This window comes from Peromyscus eremicus, chromosome 9, assembly GCF_949786415.1.
Source record: "Peromyscus eremicus chromosome 9, PerEre_H2_v1, whole genome shotgun sequence".
Lineage (NCBI taxonomy): Eukaryota > Metazoa > Chordata > Mammalia > Rodentia > Cricetidae > Peromyscus > Peromyscus eremicus.
The window spans coordinates 84987830-85011106 of record NC_081425.1 but is presented as its reverse complement, the minus strand read 5'-3'; the positions used below and the strand labels follow the sequence as shown (position 1 = coordinate 85011106).

Below are 23277 nucleotides of genomic sequence, written 5' to 3'. Positions count from 1 at the left end.
TCTGTCTTGCTGACTGCTCCCTATCAAATGAGGCTATTGGCGGAGTTCTGGCTTTTCCTAGAAAACGTTCCTGGAAAGTGTCTCCTGAGGTTTCCACAGGCTGCCCTGTCCCAGGTCAACACAGTATTTCCATGCAGCCTGCTGCCTCCTGGCCTCAAGCTGTAGGAGGCCCAGTGGACTCAGTCGCGTTAACCCAGAGCACCTCACTAGCTCACTCCTTGGGCCTAGGGCCTCCTGGTCTTATTGGAAGCAACTAGCCTTTCTTCTCTTGTCCCCATTAAAATAACCATTCTAATCATAATTCAGCCCCCATCAACTCACGTACAAGAGACTACCCCCCCCACACACACACACACACACTGAAGGTTATAGGAAAGTTAGCCCGAGGGATCTGGTGCCTAGTTTACAGGATGTCTGGGCTTTGCTTCTCCTAAGCCCACATGAGAATCTGGACCCCCAAAGCAGCTAGATCTGCCCAGCTACCCAGGGGCAGAGGAAGGGGGAAGACCAGAGGGTACCGGTGCTTGGAGGACGACCGCATCTATGCCTGGACCTAAAAATTCTTCTGCTAGAAATCAGTGGGAATTGCTCATTCATGAATGCAAGCTCTGGCATTTTGAGAAGCCATTAGGTGACTTGACTAAGAGACGTCTTTCTTCTTCCTTGGCCCTGAGCAAAAGTGGTGGGTCATAGGGCAGCATGGCATTCAAAGCAAAGACAGAGGAACGAGCACCTACCGAATGTAAGTTTCATAATAGCGGGTTCTATCCAGGAAAGGCATACCACGGGAGGGAGGGAGAAGAGAAGAGTTAGAAGTTTCCAAAGCACTGAAAGCACAGACACCAGCCCGCCTCTGGAGTGGGGGTGGGCAAACTACAGTGTGCTGGCCGCGTACGGGCTACTATCTGTTTTCATGTGGCCCACGAGCTCAGAAGAGAGCTGACATTTAGAGAGGGGTGGAAAACCAAATAATAAGAAGAGAAACCTCTCATCCTTTCTAAGCGTACCAAATTTCAGTGTCTATGCACACAGCTCGATGGGAACATAACCACACTGGCTCACTGAAGAATGCTCCCTTGCTGCTTCCACCCCGCTGTGGCAACGCTGGGTAGGTTTGGGAGAGACACTGAGTGGTCCTCAAACACTCACATATTGTCCCTTTACAGAAGACATTCACCAATCCCCAGCCCAACATGTTGTCATAACTGGGAAAAGTGGATTTTGTGGCTGCTGTTGTTTTAAGAGAACCACCCCTGCAGCAGGATGGTGAACAGTGGGTGGCCCCTTATATGGTAGCTCCCTCACAGGGACAATGTATGGAGGGGCCTTGAGCTGAGTGGCACTCAAGTTCAAATACAAACGTCTTCAGGGAATTACCATGTGCCAGAGCACAGGACAGAAGACTCGCCTTGCTCTGCAGAATGGACGTGACAAGGGCAGACATTGTACCACCTTTTAAGGTTACCTTTTAATACTGGACCTTCTTTGAAGCTCTCGATCATGCTTGTAGGAGTAATGCCCATTTTCAGACACATGCTCAAGGTTCCCAATGCTGGGCCGCTTTCCGTGGGCAGCTTTGGACATATTGGCATTATTGAGATTGGCATTTGTTGAGGTGGGAACTTGCTTCCCTATGGAATTATGGTTATGATGGTTATGACACACCGAATTTCCTGCTGGAGGAAACAGCGGTTTCTCAGTATCACTTGCAGGTGGAATTGAAGGCCTTTGGACATGCAGGGGACGGTGGGTGGTATTGGTCTGCTGAAGGGAATCTCTCCTATCACTATTAACATGATTGACATGGTTTCCAAGCAGGGCACCATTTCTCTGCAAAATAATGGGAGACAACACCAGGTAATTTAACAAGTATTTGATGCAGGCTAGCTACGTTAGGTCATTTTTTTTTTTTTTCTACATGAAACACAAATTCTAGGCAAGCTCCAGAGGATCCCTGTGAAACAACCTGAGTGTCTCAGTGGTCAGGTGAACGTACTCATGTGGCAGTTGGCCCACCTGAAATGAGGAAGGTTACCAAGTCCTGAGCTGGGGACCAAGTTCTCTGCTGCCCCCTGGGTATGTTCTTCCAGTCGCTCCAAGATGAGGTGACTTAAGCCCAGCTGGCTTGGTGAGTAGCCCCAAGGTGGGGGTACTTGACATTTTCTCTGAGCTTTGAGGTTGAGGGCTGGCTGGCAGATCAAAGAACTGGGCTAGAGCAGAAGGAGGGCAGCGTGGACAGCTGCTAGAAAGACCCAGAATGTTCCTGCACTCTGGTCAGTTGGCTGTGGCCAAGCTGAGAAGCTGACGGCTGGGGATGGGGGAAAGCTCAGGAGAGGGGATGGTCTGGCCCGCAAGAGGTGCTGGTGAATGGAGAGGTCCCAGGGCGGAGAGGGGCAGGTTGTGCCCCTCTAGACCCTGCCACTGGTATATATTCTCCACACTCCTCTGTGGGTCAAAACCACCCCAACCAAAGTCCTGCCCCACTATCTCCATGTGGCCAATGAGTAGCTAGGCGTGGAATAATTACTTTGAATACATCGTCTTCGTCTGCTTTTGATTCTTCTGGGTCGTCATCTTGCAAGTCACAGGAGATAGCACGCCGGATTTCTGGCCCAATGTCATGCAGAGTCCTTAATCCCGCCTAGGTCAATGAAAATGGCAGAAGAGGTTAGAGACCAAGGGGCCCTGATCCAGCCTGATGGAGCAACGGGAGGGAGGCCTTCTCCAAAGGCCAATCCAAGGAACTAATGTGACAGGAGGTCACAGTGGTACTAGGTTAGAGTGCTTAAAGCCCGTGATCAAGTAACTTCCTCTGCAAATACCCCTCCTACAGCATACTACCTGGCTACCAGTACTAGGGACTGTCACAGCCAAGAATGCATGCCCCTGACTAACTGACAGACTTCAGAAAGGCTGTTTGCAGAGAACCACAGCCAGAGCCCTGGACAGGACAAGGAATATCACCTGGTCATTCTAAAAAAATAAATAAATAAAAAATAAAAAATAAAAAAATGAGGGGACAAGAATTACATGGCTGCTTGGAGGCTGAGCTGCCCAGGTGCAGGTAAGCAAGCAGCCATCGGGGCCAATGACTCACTGTAAAGCATGGAACAGGTGAGTGACATCATCCACTGCAGTCACCAGCACACTCAGGTCACAAGGAAACGCATCAACAGTCACACAGGCTTAGGTTGCTGTGCAGTGGGGCCACCCAAGCCATCAGGGTCCCCTTGGCCTATAGTTCATGCAGGCTGAGAACTCACCAGCAGAGGGATCAGGATTCTGAAAGCCACACAAACAGAGGTCTTGCTACCATCTCTAGGCAGTACAGGACCCATGGGTGACAGCTCTAGGCTCTACACTTCCCCCCAGACCCTCTCTGCTGGCCTTCTTCAGCCCAAGGGATCTGTCAGGACAGGCCTGGCCAAGCCTCTGCATTGTCCACAGCTGTGCTGGAGAAACATTATGAAGGGCACGTGGCCTCTCTAGAGGGGGAGGTGGAGTCACTAGCTCTGAGAACTTTGAATTTCAGCATTAATTTGAAGAAGGCTAAGATGCTGACTTCAGACTAAGAAGGGCTTCACCCTTCTCCACAGTTTCTCTCTGGTCTTGGGTCCTACCTCCAGTGTCCAGGCACCACCAATAGCAGCCACTTTGCAATCCAGGACTATAAGCTCACAAAGCACCTAGGGCACCAGCTGGGCAAGCATCCTTCAGCAGCTTGTGCTCCAACCTTAGGGTCATTTGCAGAAGAAAGCTGTGGAGTGCTGGGTTCCTGGGTGGAGACCACTTCCCTATACTTTCTCCTCAGCACCACACGGAAAGTGAGGAGCTATGGGAAGGACTGAGATAAAGAACAGTGTCCATGCCTGAGACATTCATGTGGTAGGATAGATGCCAGGGGAAAGGGGAGGGGGAAGGGGGGAGGAGGGAGCAGAGTGGGACGAAGCAGGCTGGAACCCTGGTGTGAGGATACTCAAAACTGGTCTTCTGCAGACACCAGTGATGACCGTGGTTAATTAAGAATGTAAAGCTGTTCAGAGATTTCTCAAGCAGCCCTTTATAAAAGCAACCACATCTACAACATCATCTAGCTCATTAGATGGTTCTGCAAAAAAAAGGGCAAATGGGCTGGCTTGGTCCAAACCCTTCTGTGATTGGAGACCAGTGGGTCCTTCTGCTTTATGAATTATAGGGACAAAACTCACGCTAGGATTCAAAGCTTTATGAGTCCTTCCTAGGAGTGCTAGGCAAAGGAAGCTTAGTTCCCAGGGTAGGGGGACAAACACACACATTTCTAACTGAAACTCAAAGCATAAGCATGGTGCCCTAAACTTATTACACATCAAAAAACATGGTAGTGAAATATGTCTAACATACATATCATTGCAGAGGAAGGGAAAGACAGGCATATCCCAGCGCCCCAGAACAGTTCATGATGTGGCCACAAAAGCTACTTTTTTTTTTTGCTGTCCTCAGATCACAGGCACTAATGCACATGTGCTTTTGAAAGCACTTGCGTGCGCGAGCATGCACACACACACACACACACACACACACACACACACACACACATACACACGCACATGCACATTCACACATGCATGCTCCTTCTCTCAAGATTGCTAAATCTAGTATATTTTCTAGGTCTGCAGCAGACCCACCTCTATTCCTCAAGAATACCATGAAGGCAACCCCAGTGTGTGTTGGTAGAGGCTCTTACCCAGCACAGGTACAGGCATGTGAAGAAAGGCCATACTCATTCATTCAGTTTTCTAGGGTGCAATTATCAAGAGACAATAAATCAGACAGTCCCCTTGTCTGATTTTTGGGAGAAAGATCTGTTACATATTTGAGGTTCAAACAAGAAGAGACATGCTTGAAATACCTGCTGCTGTGTCCACAAAATAAACATGGGTTATATTCACTGTGATCAACACTCCCAGGTAAACCGTGCACATCCATGCATATTTTCAAGGTATAGAGGCCAGGAACATTCCCCAGCTTAAACAACAGTCTTACTGTCATTTAACTAACTGGACTAGGTATGATTAAAAGAAATAGAAAACTATTTATTTGGATAATTTTTAACATCATCCTCTGTTGATGAGTTGACATTTCACTGAAATACACATGTAACAGTTGCATAATGAAAACAGAAACTGTCTCCAGCACATCTTCAGAGTTACACAAGATTAGGATTCAGTTGACAAGAATGGGCAGTAAACAGACACAGGACAGAGGGTTTGTTTGCAACATAAATCATGGAGTGGGTTGAGAGGTGGCTCGGGGCACCACTTCCCAAAACAAATAAGGACAACATATTTATTAAAGAGACACCGAGGGAGGAGAGAAGGCATCACTCTTGCCAGATGTGAGAGCGGAGGGTCTGGAAACCATGATCCTAGTTTGCAAAGCGTACCAGGTTAAGAGTGGGGCTGGCTTCACTCTCCTGCAGAGGACCTGGGGACAGGGGACCAACACATAGGTGCCCAACTAGAATTGAAATGAAGCTGAAGCACAGCACCCTGAATTTATTACAGATCACAAAACATGAGAAGGAAAATTGTTCTAGCACACATATCAAGCTAAAAGGTAGCTTAGGCTGTTCCAAAATCCCATAGGCACAGAATCCAGTTCCAGAAGTACAGACAACTTCCTTAAACCCTCACAGAAATTACTTAGTTGTTCACAACACTAAATTTTCTTTCTTGAAAAAAAAAAAACCACTTTACAGTCAGTAAAATTTTCTAGTCTTTCATATTTTGTATAAGTATCTATCTCTATCAGCAAAAATATTGTTTTAATTTGAAATGTGGTCATTAGCACTTAAACCCACACAAAGCCATATAAAGTCATTCCATTAACATCACAGTAGAGTTATGGTTTTGAATAAACACAGAATTGCTATAAAATATAAACATTATTGACTTGTTTTAAGATGTCCAATCTTACAAAATATTAAACAGAATCAAGCCTAGTTTCTGGTTGACTTTAAAATGCTAGCTGTTATCATAAATATTTGTTTAAAAAAGAAATGTTGGCGCTTTGCCTGTAGACTGTTCTTTTAAGTTTTAGACACCATTTATATTGGAATTTTATAGATATTTACTCTACTTAATGATTAATTCACCAAAAATAAATTCTCTCTAACATTTCTGAAGCAACAGCATAAGATGATGTCCTGCTGTGGAGCAGGAATGCCCACTGGTAAACCCATTCCTTGCTCACTCAGGGCTGAGTGCTGTCTATCTGGATCCATTTGAAAAGCTTTGGCTGCCTGCTCCCCCAGACAAGCTCCCTGTGACATGCCAGCCATCTGCCAGCTCTCAGCTCCACAGCATGCACACACAAACAACCAGAAACCCACCCCAGACCTACGCTGTAGCAGTGGAGGAGAGAGAGGCAAGTCTCTAGGCGGCCCTTGGAGAGACCCTCCATCTTCTCAGTGTGGGTGCCAGGGCTTCGGACTCCTGCCAGAGAATGCTATCCTGGCACAGTCTGCTCTTCAACCCAGACACGCCTCATTCAGCTAAAGCCGGCTCTGTGCAGTCACCTCGCTATTGACAAGTTCTGGTTAATTTTTTTTTTTGGTGGTGGGGGGGGTGGCAGGATTTGGCTCACACTCAATTACAGAGGACAGTTTTATCCTAGCTCTATTAGAAGACAGGGCTGGAGATTAAATTCTGATAGAATGAACTTGCTTATCTACAGGCTGTCCTCCGCCTCTTCTGCATACATGGGCACACCTCTAATTTTATCATTGCTTTCCTCCAGGGAAAATGTCATGGTGTGGCCTTTGTATCCATTGTGAACAGTCCTTCTGTTAGATACAAAGAGTTAGAATCATGGGCACGACACCCCATTACTCATCTACAGAGAGCCCTCCTCTCCTTGAATAGTCTGAAGTAACATCAGTTTCTGAGTTTCTGAGGGGCAGCCCTGGGCTGTAACAGTGATGTGTGCCACCACACTCAGAAAGCTAAAGGGGACATTTAAGCACTTCACCTAAGTAACCTATGATTCTTCTTTCTGCAAAGGACTCAAGACAGCTGTCTGTTGCAGTTCCACCTCATTTTTGCTGGGGACTGAAACAGGGCCTGTATATGCTAAGCAAGCACCACTGAGCCACACTCCCAACCCTTCCACCTTGGTCGTTGGTTTACGTTTAACATCAGAACCGGAGACATTTCTGCATGTTTTCTAAAAATGCAGAGAGCATTATGTAAAATTTAGGCCCCTTTGATTGTGTCACATTCCTGTCATTGTGAGCCTGCTTACTAAGGAAGGATGAGCCCGGGTGATGGCAATCATTTAGCAACTGGCTAAATAACATTCTGGAATAGTTACAGGGCTAGGAATCCTGAACCCTGGCTTTGTTCTTCCCAGAATGCAAAGTCAACCAGTCTGCAGGGAGAGAGAGGGTGGTAACTGAGACTCAACCACACACTCCTTCAAGGCTGCCCTTCTTCTGACGATCTTAGGCAGCCTATTACAACACACCCACAGCACGGCAATGATAAACGTCATCACACACACCCTGATCTTCGCTTCTGCTACCCAGAGGTGGTGAGTATTCAGAACACATTTCTAATTGAACACTCACTAATTCTAACCATTGCTCTCCCAGATCAGCACAGATAGTGAGGCTTGACCATACCACATGACCCTTGGCCTGAATTAGATGGACAATGTGGGCTGCATGGGCAGAGGAGGAGGAGCAGAAGCATTCTAGTGAGGAGTGCCGCAGCCACACAGGAACCTCTGGAGCACAGATGGTCAGGAGGAGGCTGCAGCATCTTCTGCCTTTAAGGGGAACTTTGGGTCATCTCCCCAGGGCACTGTATTTCAAGGTGTGTCATGGATCTCATGGCATCCTGAGACTCCTTCGGGGGTTCATGAGGTCACTGAGATTTGTGTAATATTGGATGTCCCTGGCCTTGTACACGCTCATTTTCTCATGAGCAAGCAGTGGGGATTCCACGGGCTGAGTGACATGGTGATGTTACCACCCCCCTGGCATCTTTGTGCTTACGTATTCTTGTGTTTACAAAATTGATCAGCTTTGATTTACAAGACGGTAAATATTGATATACAAGGGTTCTGGATAAATTTTAAGACTAGGAAAGGCCCTAAGACCAAAATGTTTGAGAACTGCTGACCAATCCATCCTCCAGCAAACAACCCTGCAGTGACCACAGGCCAGCTTTCTGAGCCTGTGACTCTGCACCTCTGTCCATCGCACGGCTTCTCTAAGCTGGCCTCTGCCCCCTCCTCTCAAGTTCCAGTACTGCAGGCAGGCACTACCCTGTCTGGTTGCCTTCAGCACTTCACCTTGGGCTGTTTCCCCATTCTCTCAAAGAGCCAACTTTCTCAGGCCTAAGGAGAGTAAGCTCACCCAGGCACCCACCCACCTGAGAACCCTAAGTTTTACTTACCAAGGTCCTTCCTACAGATAACCGAGCAGTGACATGTTAGGCTATGGAGGGATGCTAGGTGCATCTTAGTAGATCACGTGCTATCATAATAAGAGTCTTTACTCTTAGATCATTTGCCTTCCCTTCTTTTTCCATGAAGGATTTGGAGACATAGTGATGACTCCTCTCAGTATAGACCAACCTCCCTCTTCTGGAAAACTCTGCCAATCAGACTGTGCGCCAATTCCGAATTGGGTCATTCCGTGACATTTGGTTCTGAGAAGAGCCTACTTCCCACCCGACCTTTGCTTCTCTGCGATGGATGCTGGTCTCTGTCACATCTGATCCAAGAGCTAAAAGTTTAGCACCGTGGATTCAGGCACTGGGTACCAGGTTTGCTGCACTAGTTTTTGAAAACTTTAAACATGAAGTCTGACTAGTCCTTTCTATCTTCCTCTTCCCTGGGTGCTTACTCTTCTGCCAGGGCTCCGGGAACAGAAGGACAGAGGCTTCTGTAGTTTGACTGTGATCCGAATGTCAGGAAGCCTGGCTCCCTGTGTGTGGAGGCTGGGGACAGTCCTCTCCACTGCTGGATGTCTGCCCTGGAGTAGCCTTGGCTGCTGACCAACCAACTCTGCTCCTTAGCAACACAGCCAGGCCCAAAGGGGCACCGTTTCCAAGGATTTTTTTTTAAGTCAGGCTTGTAAGCAAATCAACATTTTGTAGCTTCTATGGGTTTAGGTGATACATAGAGAAAAGCCTGTACACCCCTACCCATCAGAACATGAGGCTGTAGAAACAGAAGTGATACCAAGGCCACAGTAGGGAGGGTGGGTCAGGGGAGCTGCTTGCCTAAGGGACAATCATTTTTTTTTTCCACCCATGTCTACAAGGCTGGCCAGTTTCCCTCTCAGGGGTGATGTATGAGATCTCTCTGCTACAGTGGCTACCCAACACCCTGCCCAATCTACACAGCGGTGATTCCAGAGGCCCTGCTAGGATGAGCATTAGCCCTGTGGTTGCTGGAGCACGGAGAAATGTGGAGGAGGGGCCAGGCTGTTGGCCCTATCTGAGAGACTTGGATGCTAGAGGCAACAGCTGTGATATAGCATTGATACTAACCCCAAGGGGGCAGGCATACCAGTGTGTATGTCTTGGCTCATGCATCCCATACAACCCATGGGGAGTCTTCAAACCACAAGGGTAGACGAAACCCACATGAGTTCCCAGCCTCACTATTGTATGAGCTGGGCCTGTCTCCATAGTGAGGTCAGGAGGTCCACCATGATGTAGGAAGGTCAAGCCACATGGCAAGGAACCTCTGTGGTCAAGGGCAAATGTCACAGGCACAAGATGTCACTAGAGAAGGCCCCTCTAGGCTTATCTGGGATGGGCCTGAAGGAGACATGCTGCCCACTGGGAACCCTACCCATCTTGGCCTGGCCTTCAGCGGCACCCTGGAGATGCTTGGAGGAGCACTCCTTTCTGCCCGAACAGGACTTCATAGAGTCCTGGCTCCCTCTTCCTCACCATTCCCTCTCACCTCATCCTCCACCCCACCTGACCCACTCATGTCACACATACACACATGCACATACCCCACTCCAGGCCAGGCAAAGGGGATCAGCAGATTGGAAGGCCTTCTTCCTACCTCTACCCCTCTTTTTGGATTCTTCTCCATAAACTTTTCTCTTTGAATACTGACCCTCCTTGGCCATTTGGGGCATCTTGGTCTAATATCGGAGGTACAGACTTGACCCCTTCTGGGGATGGGTTTAGAATGTGAGAGCAATGCCCTCATCAACCAACATTTTGGGCAAAAATCTGCTGCTGTTACTGTGTGAGAATGTGACTTGACAGGTTACCTGTTTGCATCTCTATGCATTACCCAGTATCTTAAAAAAAAAGGGGGCGGGGAGAATTCCTCTCAATGGATAAGTACAGTACAGAACAGAAAAGAGATCAAACCAAACCAAGAATTTCTTAAAGTTCTGGTAGTAAACAGGCATATGATATTATTATTGTTGTAGTCTTAATAATAAGCAATTATACGTCCAAGGAGCTTTACAATCACTTAGCTATTCCTCACAACAGCCCTGTGAGGTAGGTCGACATTAGTACCCCCATTTTACAGATGGGGAAACTGAGGCACAGAGAGGTTAAGTGTCTTGCCCAAGGTCACGCAGCAAGTGAATGCTGGAGCTGGGACTAGAACCCAGGTTCCCTGACTCCAGGTGTCCTTGAAACTAGACCATACTGCTTCCAAAGAGGCATCCCAGACTGGCTCTGAGCGCGAGTTAAAGACAGACAATGTTAGATGAGGTTTGGGTGTGGTGGCATTTCCCGCAGACACAGTAAGATGGAACCTGAGGTTTGCCTGGTTGGTTTTGGCATGCGGGTGTATGTGTTAGTTTCAATGGGTGTGTCTGAGCTTCCCGGCCTTCCACTTATTAGTGCACTCTGGACTGGGTCACTGCAGCAAGCAGGGCCAGGCGCCCAGTCAGGAGGTCATGACATACTGGTATAGAAAAGGAACTCTGTCTGCTCAGTGCCAATCAGCCTGCCAGTCTTTGGGAGTTCGGGCAAACTAGGGATGTAGGACTTTGGGACGGAGTCAGCTGCCAACCTTAGGCAGGTCTGCTTAATCCTTTTTAATATATATATGTATACATACATATATATATATAATTTAATTGTATTTATTTATTTTTTACTGGCCAGCATCAGCAAGTTGTGTTCATTTCATTTCTCTGCGGGGCAGCTGCCCGTCTCCTCTGCTCTCTCTCTTTCTCTCTCTCTCTCTCTCTCTCTCTCTCTCTCTCTCACTCTGTCCCTTTCACTGAGTCTCTGGCTTGGAAGGGAAAACCGTAACTCATACGTTCCCTTTCATGAAAAGGAGCCACCATGAGCAGTGTCCACAACAGGCAGCCATGGCTCCACAGGTGAGCCACAGCCCCGCTTCTGCCTTCCGGAGGAGTGCCTTGCTCGGAAGGGGTCTCTCCGGGGCTTTGGGATTGCTCTTGCCTGCATTTCCCCTGAAATGCTGCGTCAGTAGAAATAAGCCCGAGTGTGAGTTTGCCCTTTCAAGGCCTTAGCCACAAGTGCCTTCGGACTAACCAGCTTGGTGCAGTAGCTCAGGCAGAGAATTCTAAAGCATCCGTTCAAGCATCTGAAACAAACGAATCAGCCAGTGAAATCTCATCTGTTAGCATCTGTTCTCCTCTTACATTAAAAAAGGAAAACATATTTATATTTATATTTATATTCATATTTATATGAGCAGTGTTACGGCTTTGAGTGGAATCATACTTCTCAAAAAGAGAATCTCACTGCCTCCCAGATGGAGGTGACTAGATTAACAGAACCACTCAGAGGTCAGATCTCTGGGAGGAACCTTTCCTGTCTTTGTGCACTATGCCTGAGAAGGCCACAGTGAGGGATACTGAAGACTGAAACTAATGGAGGCTTTCATACCACCCACATCTCCCAGCCACCCGTCTGTGGCCAAGGCACAGACGTTAAAGCCGCTCAACCTCAACACCTAATCCTGCAGCGTCATACCCAATGGGCTCCTTAAATCCAACTTCTAAACAGAAAGAGGACTAGCTGCCTGGGATTCCCTATGATTCCTTTGGGCGGCTTCTCATCTGAAGAGCATGGAGGACAGTGTCCTCAGACTCCATGAGAGCAAACAAAAGACTGGAATGTTAAAGAGAAATGAACAAAACTTTCCCCCCTTTGGGATCTTTTGTTGTCAGAGAGACAACTAGACTCATCGGAGCATGTGGCATCCCAGAGGCATCTGGAGGTTCCACGGGACCTTCTCGTTGCGTGACTACTTGCGGGAAAGGAGACTGAGAATTTCTGTGGCTGCGTGGCTATGTCCCTTTATCTCTCTGTTCCTTGTGGAAACGTGCAGGTCACTCGGATGTAGCAACATGGATGAAGAGCAAATGCTGAGTCAAATGAACGGGAATACGTAAATGTCAGATGAGTGAGAGAAAACCAAAAGGCTGGATGCAGCTTCTCTCTGGCTCCCATCATAGAAGGGCTAGAGAGAAGTTTAGTTTTAATGATGGGGATGAAGGGATGCAGTGGATGGATGAAAAGTGCACACTCATTCAGACCACAGAGGCCAGAGGCCACAGGTGCCCAGCTCCTCCCCACGCCGAGGCAGGAGCATCTTCAGTCATCACCCACCACAGGGAAGGTTAACACTACAGTTGGTCTGAACACATGGAGATCAGGCTGAGTCCACAGGGTTCAAACCACAGTGCGTCTGTGTGCCTTTGAGAGCCATGACATGAAATGGGGGTGCAGAGCTTGGGTGCCAGTTCTGAGAGCTCTTCAGACAGACCTCACTCTGCAGGCCAGCACGCACAAGCTTGGCTGTTCACTTCTGTTCACACAATAACGCCACACTCCACTTCCCACTACAACCAGCCCGGGAGCCACGCCCAACAGCACCCTGTTGCCAGAATCATGTTGCTCCCTTCTCAAGTGGCCAAGTCCTCCCTCAGCAGCTGTCTCAAGGGTGTGTCTTCCTCCCACGACCAATCCCAGTTCCCTAACTGCTACATCACCCATGATATTTCATAATGCAAAAAAGGAGGCCTCCTTATGCACTAATTAAATGTAGAATAACAAATCACATTTAAAGCCATTTCTATAGCAGAGGAAGCCAAAAATGTAATTAGAATTATCCATCAAGGAGACCAACATTTTCTATTTTTAATGCTTGTTTCAGAATCAAATGCCTTTTCAGAATTTAACTGTCAAGATTATGAACACAACTTAATTTTCTATGCTGTGTGCTTAATACAAATTACAGCCCTAGTCTCAATTCTCAATAGAGCCATGGGAAAACGCATTTGTATCATCTAACTAGAAATATTTGACTCCTACCAATGAAATGAAACTCTTTCTTTAAATAATAAAAAAGAAAAGTCTTAAACGGGAGAAAACCGTCAACATTATTTTAACATAATGTGGTTGTTTCTCACCCAGAACCTTTACGTCATACTGTTAACATTATCTGAACCTTCAGCTCAAGGCTCAGTAAACTCCATATGCAAAATGTGACTATTTGAGCCATGTGTTGATTATGCTATTTCAGAATACCCAAACATGCATCCATCCACCAGAGCAAGCCTTAGGGCTTCAGAAAAGGTCTTACCTCCCCCCACGCCTCCCCCAACACACATCCAAGTGTTTACATATATACCCTCCACTGGAACCTGAAGAGCCTCGTAACTCCGAGACAACTGACTGCAGCAGAGAGATCAATTCTAGGGCGGTCTAGAATGCCAAGTTTTGATCCCGCCAACTAGACTTCTAGAGCAGCAAGACATTCTGGGTAGGCAAAGGGTACCCACCAAACTCAGAGATCCAGCCAGCCTCTCCTATGGGGCAGAAGGTCATGTGAGGGGATGACCTTCAGCATGTGCTAATGCTCTCTCTGCTGGTGGCAACCTAGTCATGCTGCCACCAGGAATATATAAACCGGGGACCTACTCAAATCTGCAAACTCAGCTTTTCAGCTTTTGTCCTGCGCCGTTACTTGTGAACTGTGATCTTGGAGTCAGCTACAGCTGTCACTTTTGCAAACCAGATCAGCAGGAGGGGAGAGAGCGTAAGTCGAAGCCTATGACCCAAGACGGCAGCAGGCCAGATGGCTGAGCCTGTAACTCACTGAGCTACCGAAAGGTCACATGGTCAGGGAACGGAAGAACACAGACTGACTTGAACAGGTGTGGGTGACCACCTGCCCCACGAGCAAGATATTCGTCCAACCCTTAGGATCTCACCAGGAGGCGGCTGGTCACCGTCTGCAAGGTCATCTACTAACCTGTGACATACAAACACACCCCACATTCCTTATTCACATCACCTTTATTCATACTCTTCCTCACAGCAAGATCACAGTCAGGCCTCAGCTTCCACAGTTATCCCTTTGAACACACAACAATGCTGGGTATTTGCTCCTGGAACAAAGTGCAGGGCTGTTCCATGTTGCACCTTATCAACACCCACAAGGCCACATTTAAGAACCATGAGAACAGGGACATAGAAGGAATTTTCATGTAAACTTTTTAAAAAGCAAGGAAGATGTCTTTATTTATGATGGTCTGAAGGCACTCCAGGTAGCATGGATAACAAGATTTCAAGACAGCTTACCAACCGCCATACTTCCCTCTTCTCTGCTCTCAGCATCTGTCCCCAGCCCTCTTTACACACCACCAGCCCCTAAACTACCTTCTCTAGCTCCCCTGCCTGCAAGTTCTAGCATGACTCCTTGCCTCGCCATGCCTGCTTCCCACCCAGAGCTCTGGACATCTTTAGGATTCTCTAGCCTTTGGATGCCTGGACCCTGATTGGACCAGATATTCCTAAATGCCACACCCACACTCTAGGGACCTGGCAGGGACAACAGCAGCAGTAAGTGCATGCATGTGTGTGAAGGGGCAGGTCCTGGGAAGGGGGAGATGGGCCAGAGGTTGGCCTGTGTGTGTTGCACTTGCACAGCACACCTCACTGCCATCGGGAGACGGCCCACAGAGACAGACACGCCACGCACACACGCACACACGCACACAGTACACACTAGGGAGTGATGGATGTTATTGAAATGGACCAAAAAACCAACAAGCCGTGGGGTAAGAAACAAACAGAAACAAAACAAAGCTCTTGCGTTCAGATGGAAAGCTGTACGCTGGGCAGCCAGACCCTGAGCCCAGGGCTATGGGAGAGGGGGCCCTGCCTAGAGGATGCTGCCTTCGGAGAAGACCCAGGTGGCTAGGCTCTGAGGGGAGCATTCACTCCTTTTCCATCATGGCTGTCCTGGGGGCCTTGCACACAGACCAGATGGTGGCCGGTGCCAGGTGCAACGAAGAAAACAGGAAGAGGGGGAAGGACTTACCTTGTGGCTCAGAAATGGCTAATCCACAGTGAGGGGGAGTGTGCGGTATCTCAGTTTAAACAAAATCCTTGTGGCACTGCTCAACCATGAATAGTCAGCTCTCTAGTATTTCAAATTAAAGCTGGTGACATTGTTAGTGAGAAGAGAGAACAGAACAAGAGGACAATTCACCTGTAGGGCAATTGTGGTGTTCTTCGCGGGGTACTTGCCCACCAGTCCTTGTTCTTTCCGTTTCTTGAATTTCCTAAAGTAGTCCTGTATCAGGAAAGTGGCATAGAACTTCCCCACGGTTACCTCATCATCTAAACGGAGAGACCAGACACAGCTCTCCCGAATCAGCACATTTGGACCAAGAGCCTAAACCCTCACTTCTGGCTGGGGCAGGGGCGGGGCGGGACAGTGCCCAAAAGGCAATGGGTTCTCAGTCTATAAATACGGGTTGCTTGGTCTAGCAAGAAGCAAAGCTTTGCAAAGCAGTTAAGGCTCAAAGTTAGAGTCAGTTAAATAAACTGATCCTCAAGGTTGCAGAAAGTAATGTATATTTATCACGAGTTTAAGAGAGTAGCATATTAGTAACAATATGAAGCGCCACCTTGGTTATTTACTTAAACATTACAAAACAGAAAGGCCTCACAGGCCACATTTTCCACCCTGTGCATAGAGATTTGCATGTGTAATTACCATAAGCATCAAATGCAATTAAGCATCCAAATCCCTATGTCACAGGATGGAGACCTAGAAAGGTGACGGATAAGCTTGGAAGGAGAGGAAGGTCAGAACAGAGACTGCAGCTCCAGATCTCACACGCTCCCCCGTTCTTTGCCAATAAGCTCCGAGACCATTTCTTGGTTTGAAATTCAGAACTGCTGGATTTCTGCATGGCAATGACAGCTGCAACTAACCTCGGCCCCGAGCAGGCTCTATTTCTGCTCTGTTCAGAAACAACCTCCAGCATGTATCACTCGGGAATCAGAACTCCGCTGACAACTTTGAAGGTGATGCATGAGGCAGAATAGAAGCTCTGACTGTCTCACGGTAAACCGCGGTGGACATGACAGTGTGTCCTGTGCCCCGCCCCCCAAGGTTGATGCCACCACATCTGTAGGGTGCTGAGGTCTTCTGGGCAGAAACTGGCAAGGCTACATTAGCAGCCGAGCTTGTGTGGGGCTGTGTTGGGGATTGTAGGCCATCTGGCAGGATCTCCAAAGTCTGGGAAGAGGAACAGCTGTGGGTTCTAGGGCTTCTGGTCAAGCTGGCCTTGCAAGAGTCATATGGATGGGGGGGGGGCGGGTTTAAGAAGACCAACCTGTGTGAGCTTGTATTCTCCCCTATAAAATGGAGCTCCATCTCAGAAGAATTGAGGATGTGGAAGAGAAGATACATAAAGCACTCGAACCCTGGTGTGGGCTACCCTAGTGTCAAGTGTCCTACAATGACAAGTCATCAGTCACTACTGTTTCAAACTAAGCCAACAGTTTCACTTACTGAAATGGATGCTAGAGCATAGGAAGCTTGGGGCCACTGGGACCCACTGAATCCACTAATCCAACTTTGGTGGGTTTTATTTAGTGTCCACTTTTGAGGTGTGGCTGATTTATGGTTCCCATCCAGAGATGGCTGGGCCGTTTTGGACAGCTTCTCTAGCCCTTCCTGCCAGAAGTTGCACAGCATTATCTTGCAGGCTGTTTTTGGGGTGGGCTGGCCTTGAGAAATGTTATATTCCTCCTGAGCCCAAGCCAAGGAAGCCCTGGTGTGGTAGAAAAGTTGCTGAAGAAAACTAAGCGCTCTGTGTTGCATCTGAAATCATGGGCCCTGACTGGCCACCGGTTCTTCTACCCTATCCAGTGAGGCACCGTCCAAAGGAAAGCAAGCCAATCTATCCAGGTCTACAAAGCTCATCCCTGCCCCATCTCCAGGTTCTGACTATTCTGCCCATCTGCTATAGCTAGGCACCATGACTGGGTATGGGGGCAGAGGGCAGTGTCCAAGCCCAGTTCACGCTCCTCATGGGTCTCACTCACTACCTCTACCTAACAATTCTGCTTACCCTTCTAAGAGAGGGAGAGGTTACATGACTATACCAGGTCAACTAGCTAGGACCTGAGCCCAGAACCCTCTCTTCCTCCAGCCCTCCTCTACGGAGAGCCTGGCTCTGGCCACACCCAACTTCTGCTCTTCTCTGAGCTGCCTTTCCGGTCCTTCTTAGCTCTTTCCTAGTAGGCCAGTGGCTGCTGGGCCAGCATACCCACAGAGCCCAGAATCTGCCACCTTCAACAACGCAGATGTCTTTTATATTTCAAGGTCCCATGAGCCCTGGTGAACTCCCTGACTCAACGTAGAGGCTCATTTTACTCGATATCAGGATGTTTCTAGTAAAAGAAGTGCTGGCTGACTTCTCTCTTCAGCTCCCGAGCAGCAGGGCAGGACTCAAAGGTGACTGAGAAAAAGCAGTACCGAGAGTCCTGGCTGAACAGGAGCTCTAAAGAACAAGAAAAGCCGACGCCTGGGCAGGACAGGGAAGGAACAGAGAGAAGCAATGCAGGCGGTGGGTCCATCGGGGCTCGGTAGAAGGGACCAAGGAACCAGAGAGATGGCCCAAGGATGAGGACCCACAGGCAGGAGTATCTCTCAAGGAGAGGAGCTTCTAAAGAGAGGGAGTGAAGTCCAGGAACTAGCAGAGGTGACGAGAGAGCCCTGAGAACCCAGGCAAGATTCCAGGCCGAGACATCTCAGCCCCACGACAGGAGTGGTGAGCTCCTGGCAGAGAGGAGAGAAAAAGATGCTCCCAGGATGTCCTCCATAGCTGGTTGCTGACATCACCTTTCCATCAAGTTCATCATGAGCAGTGACAGCTCCTATCACATCCCAGCAGCAAAGCTGCCTAGACGAGCATCTGGCTCTGCCCCCTTCACTAGCTGTGAGGTTACCTGAGCACCCTCAGGACACAGGCTGATCATTCATTCTGCTGCTCTCTAACCACATTATACTACAGGAGACACTAACACCTGGAACCACCATCGGTCTGTCCCAAAGGCTTTATCACAATGTCGTTTCTTAAGTGTGCCATGATGAGGAAGGGTTGGGAACCGCTGGTCTACTGGGGGACAAGAGAAAAAGAAATGGAAGAGACAAATGATGGATACAGACACCAAAACCCAACCCAGAGCTCTCCACTAAGGCCTGAAGGTCACTGCTGCTCATTCTCCTTCGGTGGCCAATGAGCTTATACGAGATGTAAACTAGAAAAGGAGGTGCCACACCGGGCACAGGAACAGACACGACAGAAACTTCTGGAGCATTCTACCTCTTCCCAAGACTTCATAATGCCTCTAGCTGCTATTGGGGAACAGATGGACACCTGTCATCCTAAACCCCGAACCACGTAAAGAAACACAGAGAACTACCAGGCCCTAGAAATGGGGGATGTTTTCATCCTTCATGAGAAGTTTAGCAGCGATAAATGTGGATCCGTTTTTTTCAAAGGAAGGGGGTTTAGATCATAAGCCCAATTCTGGACTTTTTTTTTTTTTTCCTAGTAAGATGAAAAGAAATGGAGTGTCACCGTGACGCAGATGGCCTTCTTCAGGCATACCTTGAGTGAGGGGGGCCATTCCTGTGGGCGTTAGACGGGCCACAATGAAGGTGGTGGTCCCAAAGAGACAGATGTGGATCAAGAGAGAGGTGAGTGTCTCGGGCTAGTGTATGGAAGGTTTACACAGACAGGCACAGCCTCCTATTCTGAAGCATGCATCTGTATTTCAAGAAACAATGTAGGGGAATCCAGTTGGCAAGAGATAACTCTGATTCCATGCCACCACCCTAAAACAGAATTGCTTCAGAATATTCTGAGAGTTGAAAGGAATGGAGGCTGCAGAGGAAGCTCAAGCGTTGTGTTACAACAGTTTAAAAAGCGGGTCATCTAAGCCATGCGACCACTCGGATGTACAGCTGAAAGGAAAAAAAAAAAAGGAAACCAAGAGGAGTTTTAAAAGGGCAGAATCGCGTCTGGGCAGCTGGGGGTCTTGAGGTGGGACCCACCCACCTCCACTTCCCCCCATCCCCACCCCCGCTTCCATTATTACTTTCTGAGCTATTTTCCCAGAGTTGAGCCAGTGGCTGGGCCAGCTCTCGGTGGCCCACATCACTAATGGAAGCCAATTCCACTAAGAAGCAGAACTGGCTAATACATGGCTCCCTCTGTCCCCCAGGCACCACAGGCTGTCACTTCCTGGGTGCAGGATTCAGCTTCTGAATCTGAACCACGCCATCCTATTGGAGTTCTATGTGTTATAAAAACATACCGGATGTTTATCATGCATCCAGGCCAGGGTTAGCTAGACTGCTGGGGAGGCGGGGCCACTGGGTAATCAGATTCTGCACTTTTAAAACTTGAAACAAAGCAGTTGGAAAATAACCATCTCACTTCTACGTCCACATGTACTTAAACAAAAGTAGAGAAACACTATATATATATATATAATATATGTAGATATTATATATATGTAAAAGTTAAATGTTTAGTCAGTTAATTTGTGATAAATAACAAAAGGAAATAAATAAGCATGCTTGTTAGTTCTTCTACCTCTAGATTCTCGCTAAAGGACAGTCTCGGTAACTGCACTGGTAAGTTCAGTCTTCTTAAACTTATTGTAAAAGTATTCTTTCCTAAGATCTATCCGTTTTTCTCAAGATATTTAACACTGCAAGCTAGACTTAGGAATTTCTTTGGGGGCCAAAGGTACAAGCTTTTAATTTTGTGAGAGCTGTCATATTCTTTTCCACTGATTTTTTTCTACTACTAATAGCAAAACCCCTGCTCTAGCCACACGGGGTCTGGACTCCTCCCCACTGAAGCCTCTCTTTGGCTTGGCTGTCTTCACATCACCCAAATATTTTCATGTGAAGCCCAAGGGCTCCGTCAGCTGTGGGGCTCACGCTCTCTGGTCTGGTAAAGCATTCCGCAGTGCCTCTCTGGGCTGTCTGCAGGTGCTGTACTGAACTGAACTCCTTGATCAAGAACTACTCAGGGAGGAGATTACACTAACCACCAGCTGGAGGAACAACTTGGTCAAGGAGCTTCATGCTTGTCTTCTTCCAGATTTTCTTTATCACAGCCCGGAGTTCTTCATTAGCTTGCTCCAAGTTCCCTGGATCCAAAAGGCAAAGAGGTATGTGGACGCAGCATGGACAAGCCTTGCTTCTGTGGCCCAGAGCTCTCTCCTGCCCCTCACTATGTTGCTAGGTCTTTGGATTGCCTTGCTGATAAAGCTTTCCCTGTGGGCTCTCCACAGTGAGTGCCGAATTCTCTTCCTATATTCAGAAACACTTACTGAGCCCATCCATGTAACTGGAAGGCCTGCCACTGGAGGAGAGTCATGTTTCACCTGGGAATCCAAGAACTAGCCTCTTCTGCCATAGTGCCCCGCCCCAGACAGGACCTGTGCTCTCCCTCGGCTCCCAGACCAGGGGCAACTTCGGTCTCCTCCTCCTCCTCCTCCTCCTCCTCCTCCTCCTCCTCCTCCTCCTCCTCCCCCTCCCTCTCCTCCTCTCCTTCTCCCCCCTCTTCTTTCTTCTCTATCTCCCCCTCTCCTCTTCTGCTCTTCTCCATCTCCCTCCTCCCCTTTTCCTTCTCTTGTTCCTCCTCCTTCCCCTCCCCCTCCTCCAGCATACCCCAATCCTGCCTTTGTTCTTACAGATGCAGGCTAAACTTCACCCAAAAAAGACTTGTCTCAGGCCTTACTGTAGCTACTCATCCTCACCTCCTAACCTTGACTTCTCCCTGTCTGTCTTTCCTAGTGATACATCAACATGTAGGGCCATCCTACCTTCTGGAACCCTTATCGATGTGTGTTTGTGGCATAAGAGGCACATGTCAGGCCAGGGGAGGCTGGCTTTGCTGGGTAGAGCTCCAGTGCTGTGGAGAACACCCACCCTCCAACTAGATACATGCCTACTGTCTTCTCTCACCTCCCTTCTGCCCTCTACTTCTCACCTCAGGCTCACTCCCCAGCCTGTACAGCAATCGGCTCCCCATGCCACCTATAATGTAGCCTCTGAGCTAATCCCATAGGCACATTCCACTGCCTGCTTAGCCAGGTTTGAGCAGGGCTGAGTGCGGCATGATAAGGAGTCCAGCTGAGATGTGGACCTGCTAGCACATCCCACACACTAACCACGTGGTACATGTGGCGCCTGTGGTGTGTGCACACACAGTAGGTTCTGCACCTCTCACCCCACCTGCTTAGAACTTCCCCTGGCCTCTCTGCATGTGGTTCCTTCTCATGGACAAAGTAGTTACTGCTTGGAAGGGCAAGTTGCCTCGCTGATGGTGTTGGTGGAGGACAGCTGGAGTGAATCATCTGTGGTTTCTCTCTATGCCCCAACACCTTGCCTGTTTCTCCTTCAGTATAGTAAGCAGTGTGATGAGTCAACTCCAGATATTATGGAACAAAGCAAAGAATAAAGGAAAACCAGAGGGATGGGGTATTCAGCTGGCCAGACAGAGATATTCTTCCTGTATCCATCACCCTTTCCTGAGGCATCCCATTCATTAAGAGGAAGTCCAGAAGGGAGAACCAAAGTGTGTTTGGGGGGGAGAGGGGTAACATCTCCTCCCTCTCCTGCTACCTGTCCTGCTTCCTGCTTCCAGGGAGTGCTCACCTTCAGTCTTGATCTTGAGAGCCGTCCGGACCAAAGCAAACAGGGTTGCGTTGAACATGACTGTCCCATCACTGTTGAGAGGCATGTTCATGGCAACTAATCTCTGTAGATGAAAAAGAGCACCTCAGGAGAATGTAAATGTTCTATGACAGCCATGTCCCCTTTTGATGTTCATTCTTTGTTTATCCCTCTTTCATGCTCTAGTCAACATTCACTTCAACTCAACAGCCATTTGGAGCATCTCTGAGATGGTTGGTTATAGGTATCAACATAACTAGTTATGGGCTGCCCAGATCGTGGGTTAAATATCATTTCCAGGTATGTCTGTGAGGGTGCTCTGGGAGAGATTAGCATTTGAATTGATGGGCTGAGTGAAGCAGATGCCTGTAGTCATCATTCAATCACAGCACAGAAACATGCAAAAAGACTGGATTTCCTCTTCGCCTGCCTGCTTGAAGTGGAACATCAGTCTTCTGTGGACTGAGACACATCTCACTGGGTCCCCCTGGTTCTCTAGCCTCCTGAGTCCCCCACTAAAAGATGAGAGACTGTAGAACTTCTCAAAATCACATGTGCCCATACTGCTTAATAAACCTCTTCATGTGTATGCATATATGTCTATCTGTCTATCTATCTATCTATCTATCTATCTATCTATCTATCTATCTATCTACATCTATACACTGGACACACACAAAGACATACACATATATGTGCCCACAGCCACCCTATCAGTCCTGTTCTATGGAGAACGCTGACGAATACAACCTCCTATCTGTGGGGAACCTGGGATAACAAAGAACAAATTTCATTAATGATGCTATTTGATATTAAATAATTAAATGTCCTTGTCCATGCATTCATCTTGTCTCAGTCATAGCTCTCTGTGTCTCAGGGCCAGGTCTCCCCTCTAGGTACATCCTTAAGGGTTTTATGATAAGTAAATGACACAGCAGATACCTAGGCCAGGCACAGGGCCTGAGTCTTGGACTTTCCACTAGTAGAGCTCACTGCTGTTCACAACCCAGAGAATGTGTTCTTTTAGGAAGTTTCTAGAAATAGAACATCATGTGGTATCTCTGCTAGGTCTCCATGGCGCCTCTGAAGGCTTGGTCTTTCAGAATAGATCAACACTTCCTACTTCTCACTCCCCTCCAGAAACCTCTAACACCAGCATCAAGGAAAGCCGCAGGAGAACTTGGGGGGTGGGGGGTAAAGGACACCCTCTTTGGGTTCCAGTCACCTCCTTGTAAATTCAGACTGCATGCCAGGCTGACAGGC

The 23277-nt window shown here is 48.1% G+C and overlaps 1 protein-coding gene across 2 annotated transcripts in view; it reads right to left on the bottom strand.

Moving 5' to 3' along the window:
• Cacna1d (calcium voltage-gated channel subunit alpha1 D) overlaps nt 1-23277 on the bottom strand; it is a 304192-nt gene that overhangs the window by 8098 nt on the left and 272817 nt on the right. For both annotated transcript variants that reach the window (XM_059273955.1, XM_059273957.1), the window contains 5 exons: nt 21997-22099; nt 20382-20483; nt 15508-15638; nt 2528-2641; nt 1466-1830 (listed from right to left, as the gene is read on the bottom strand). In XM_059273955.1, coding sequence (XP_059129938.1) covers nt 1466-1830; nt 2528-2641; nt 15508-15638; nt 20382-20483; nt 21997-22099 — 815 coding nt within the window. The remainder of the gene's footprint in view (nt 1-1465; nt 1831-2527; nt 2642-15507; nt 15639-20381; nt 20484-21996; nt 22100-23277) is intronic.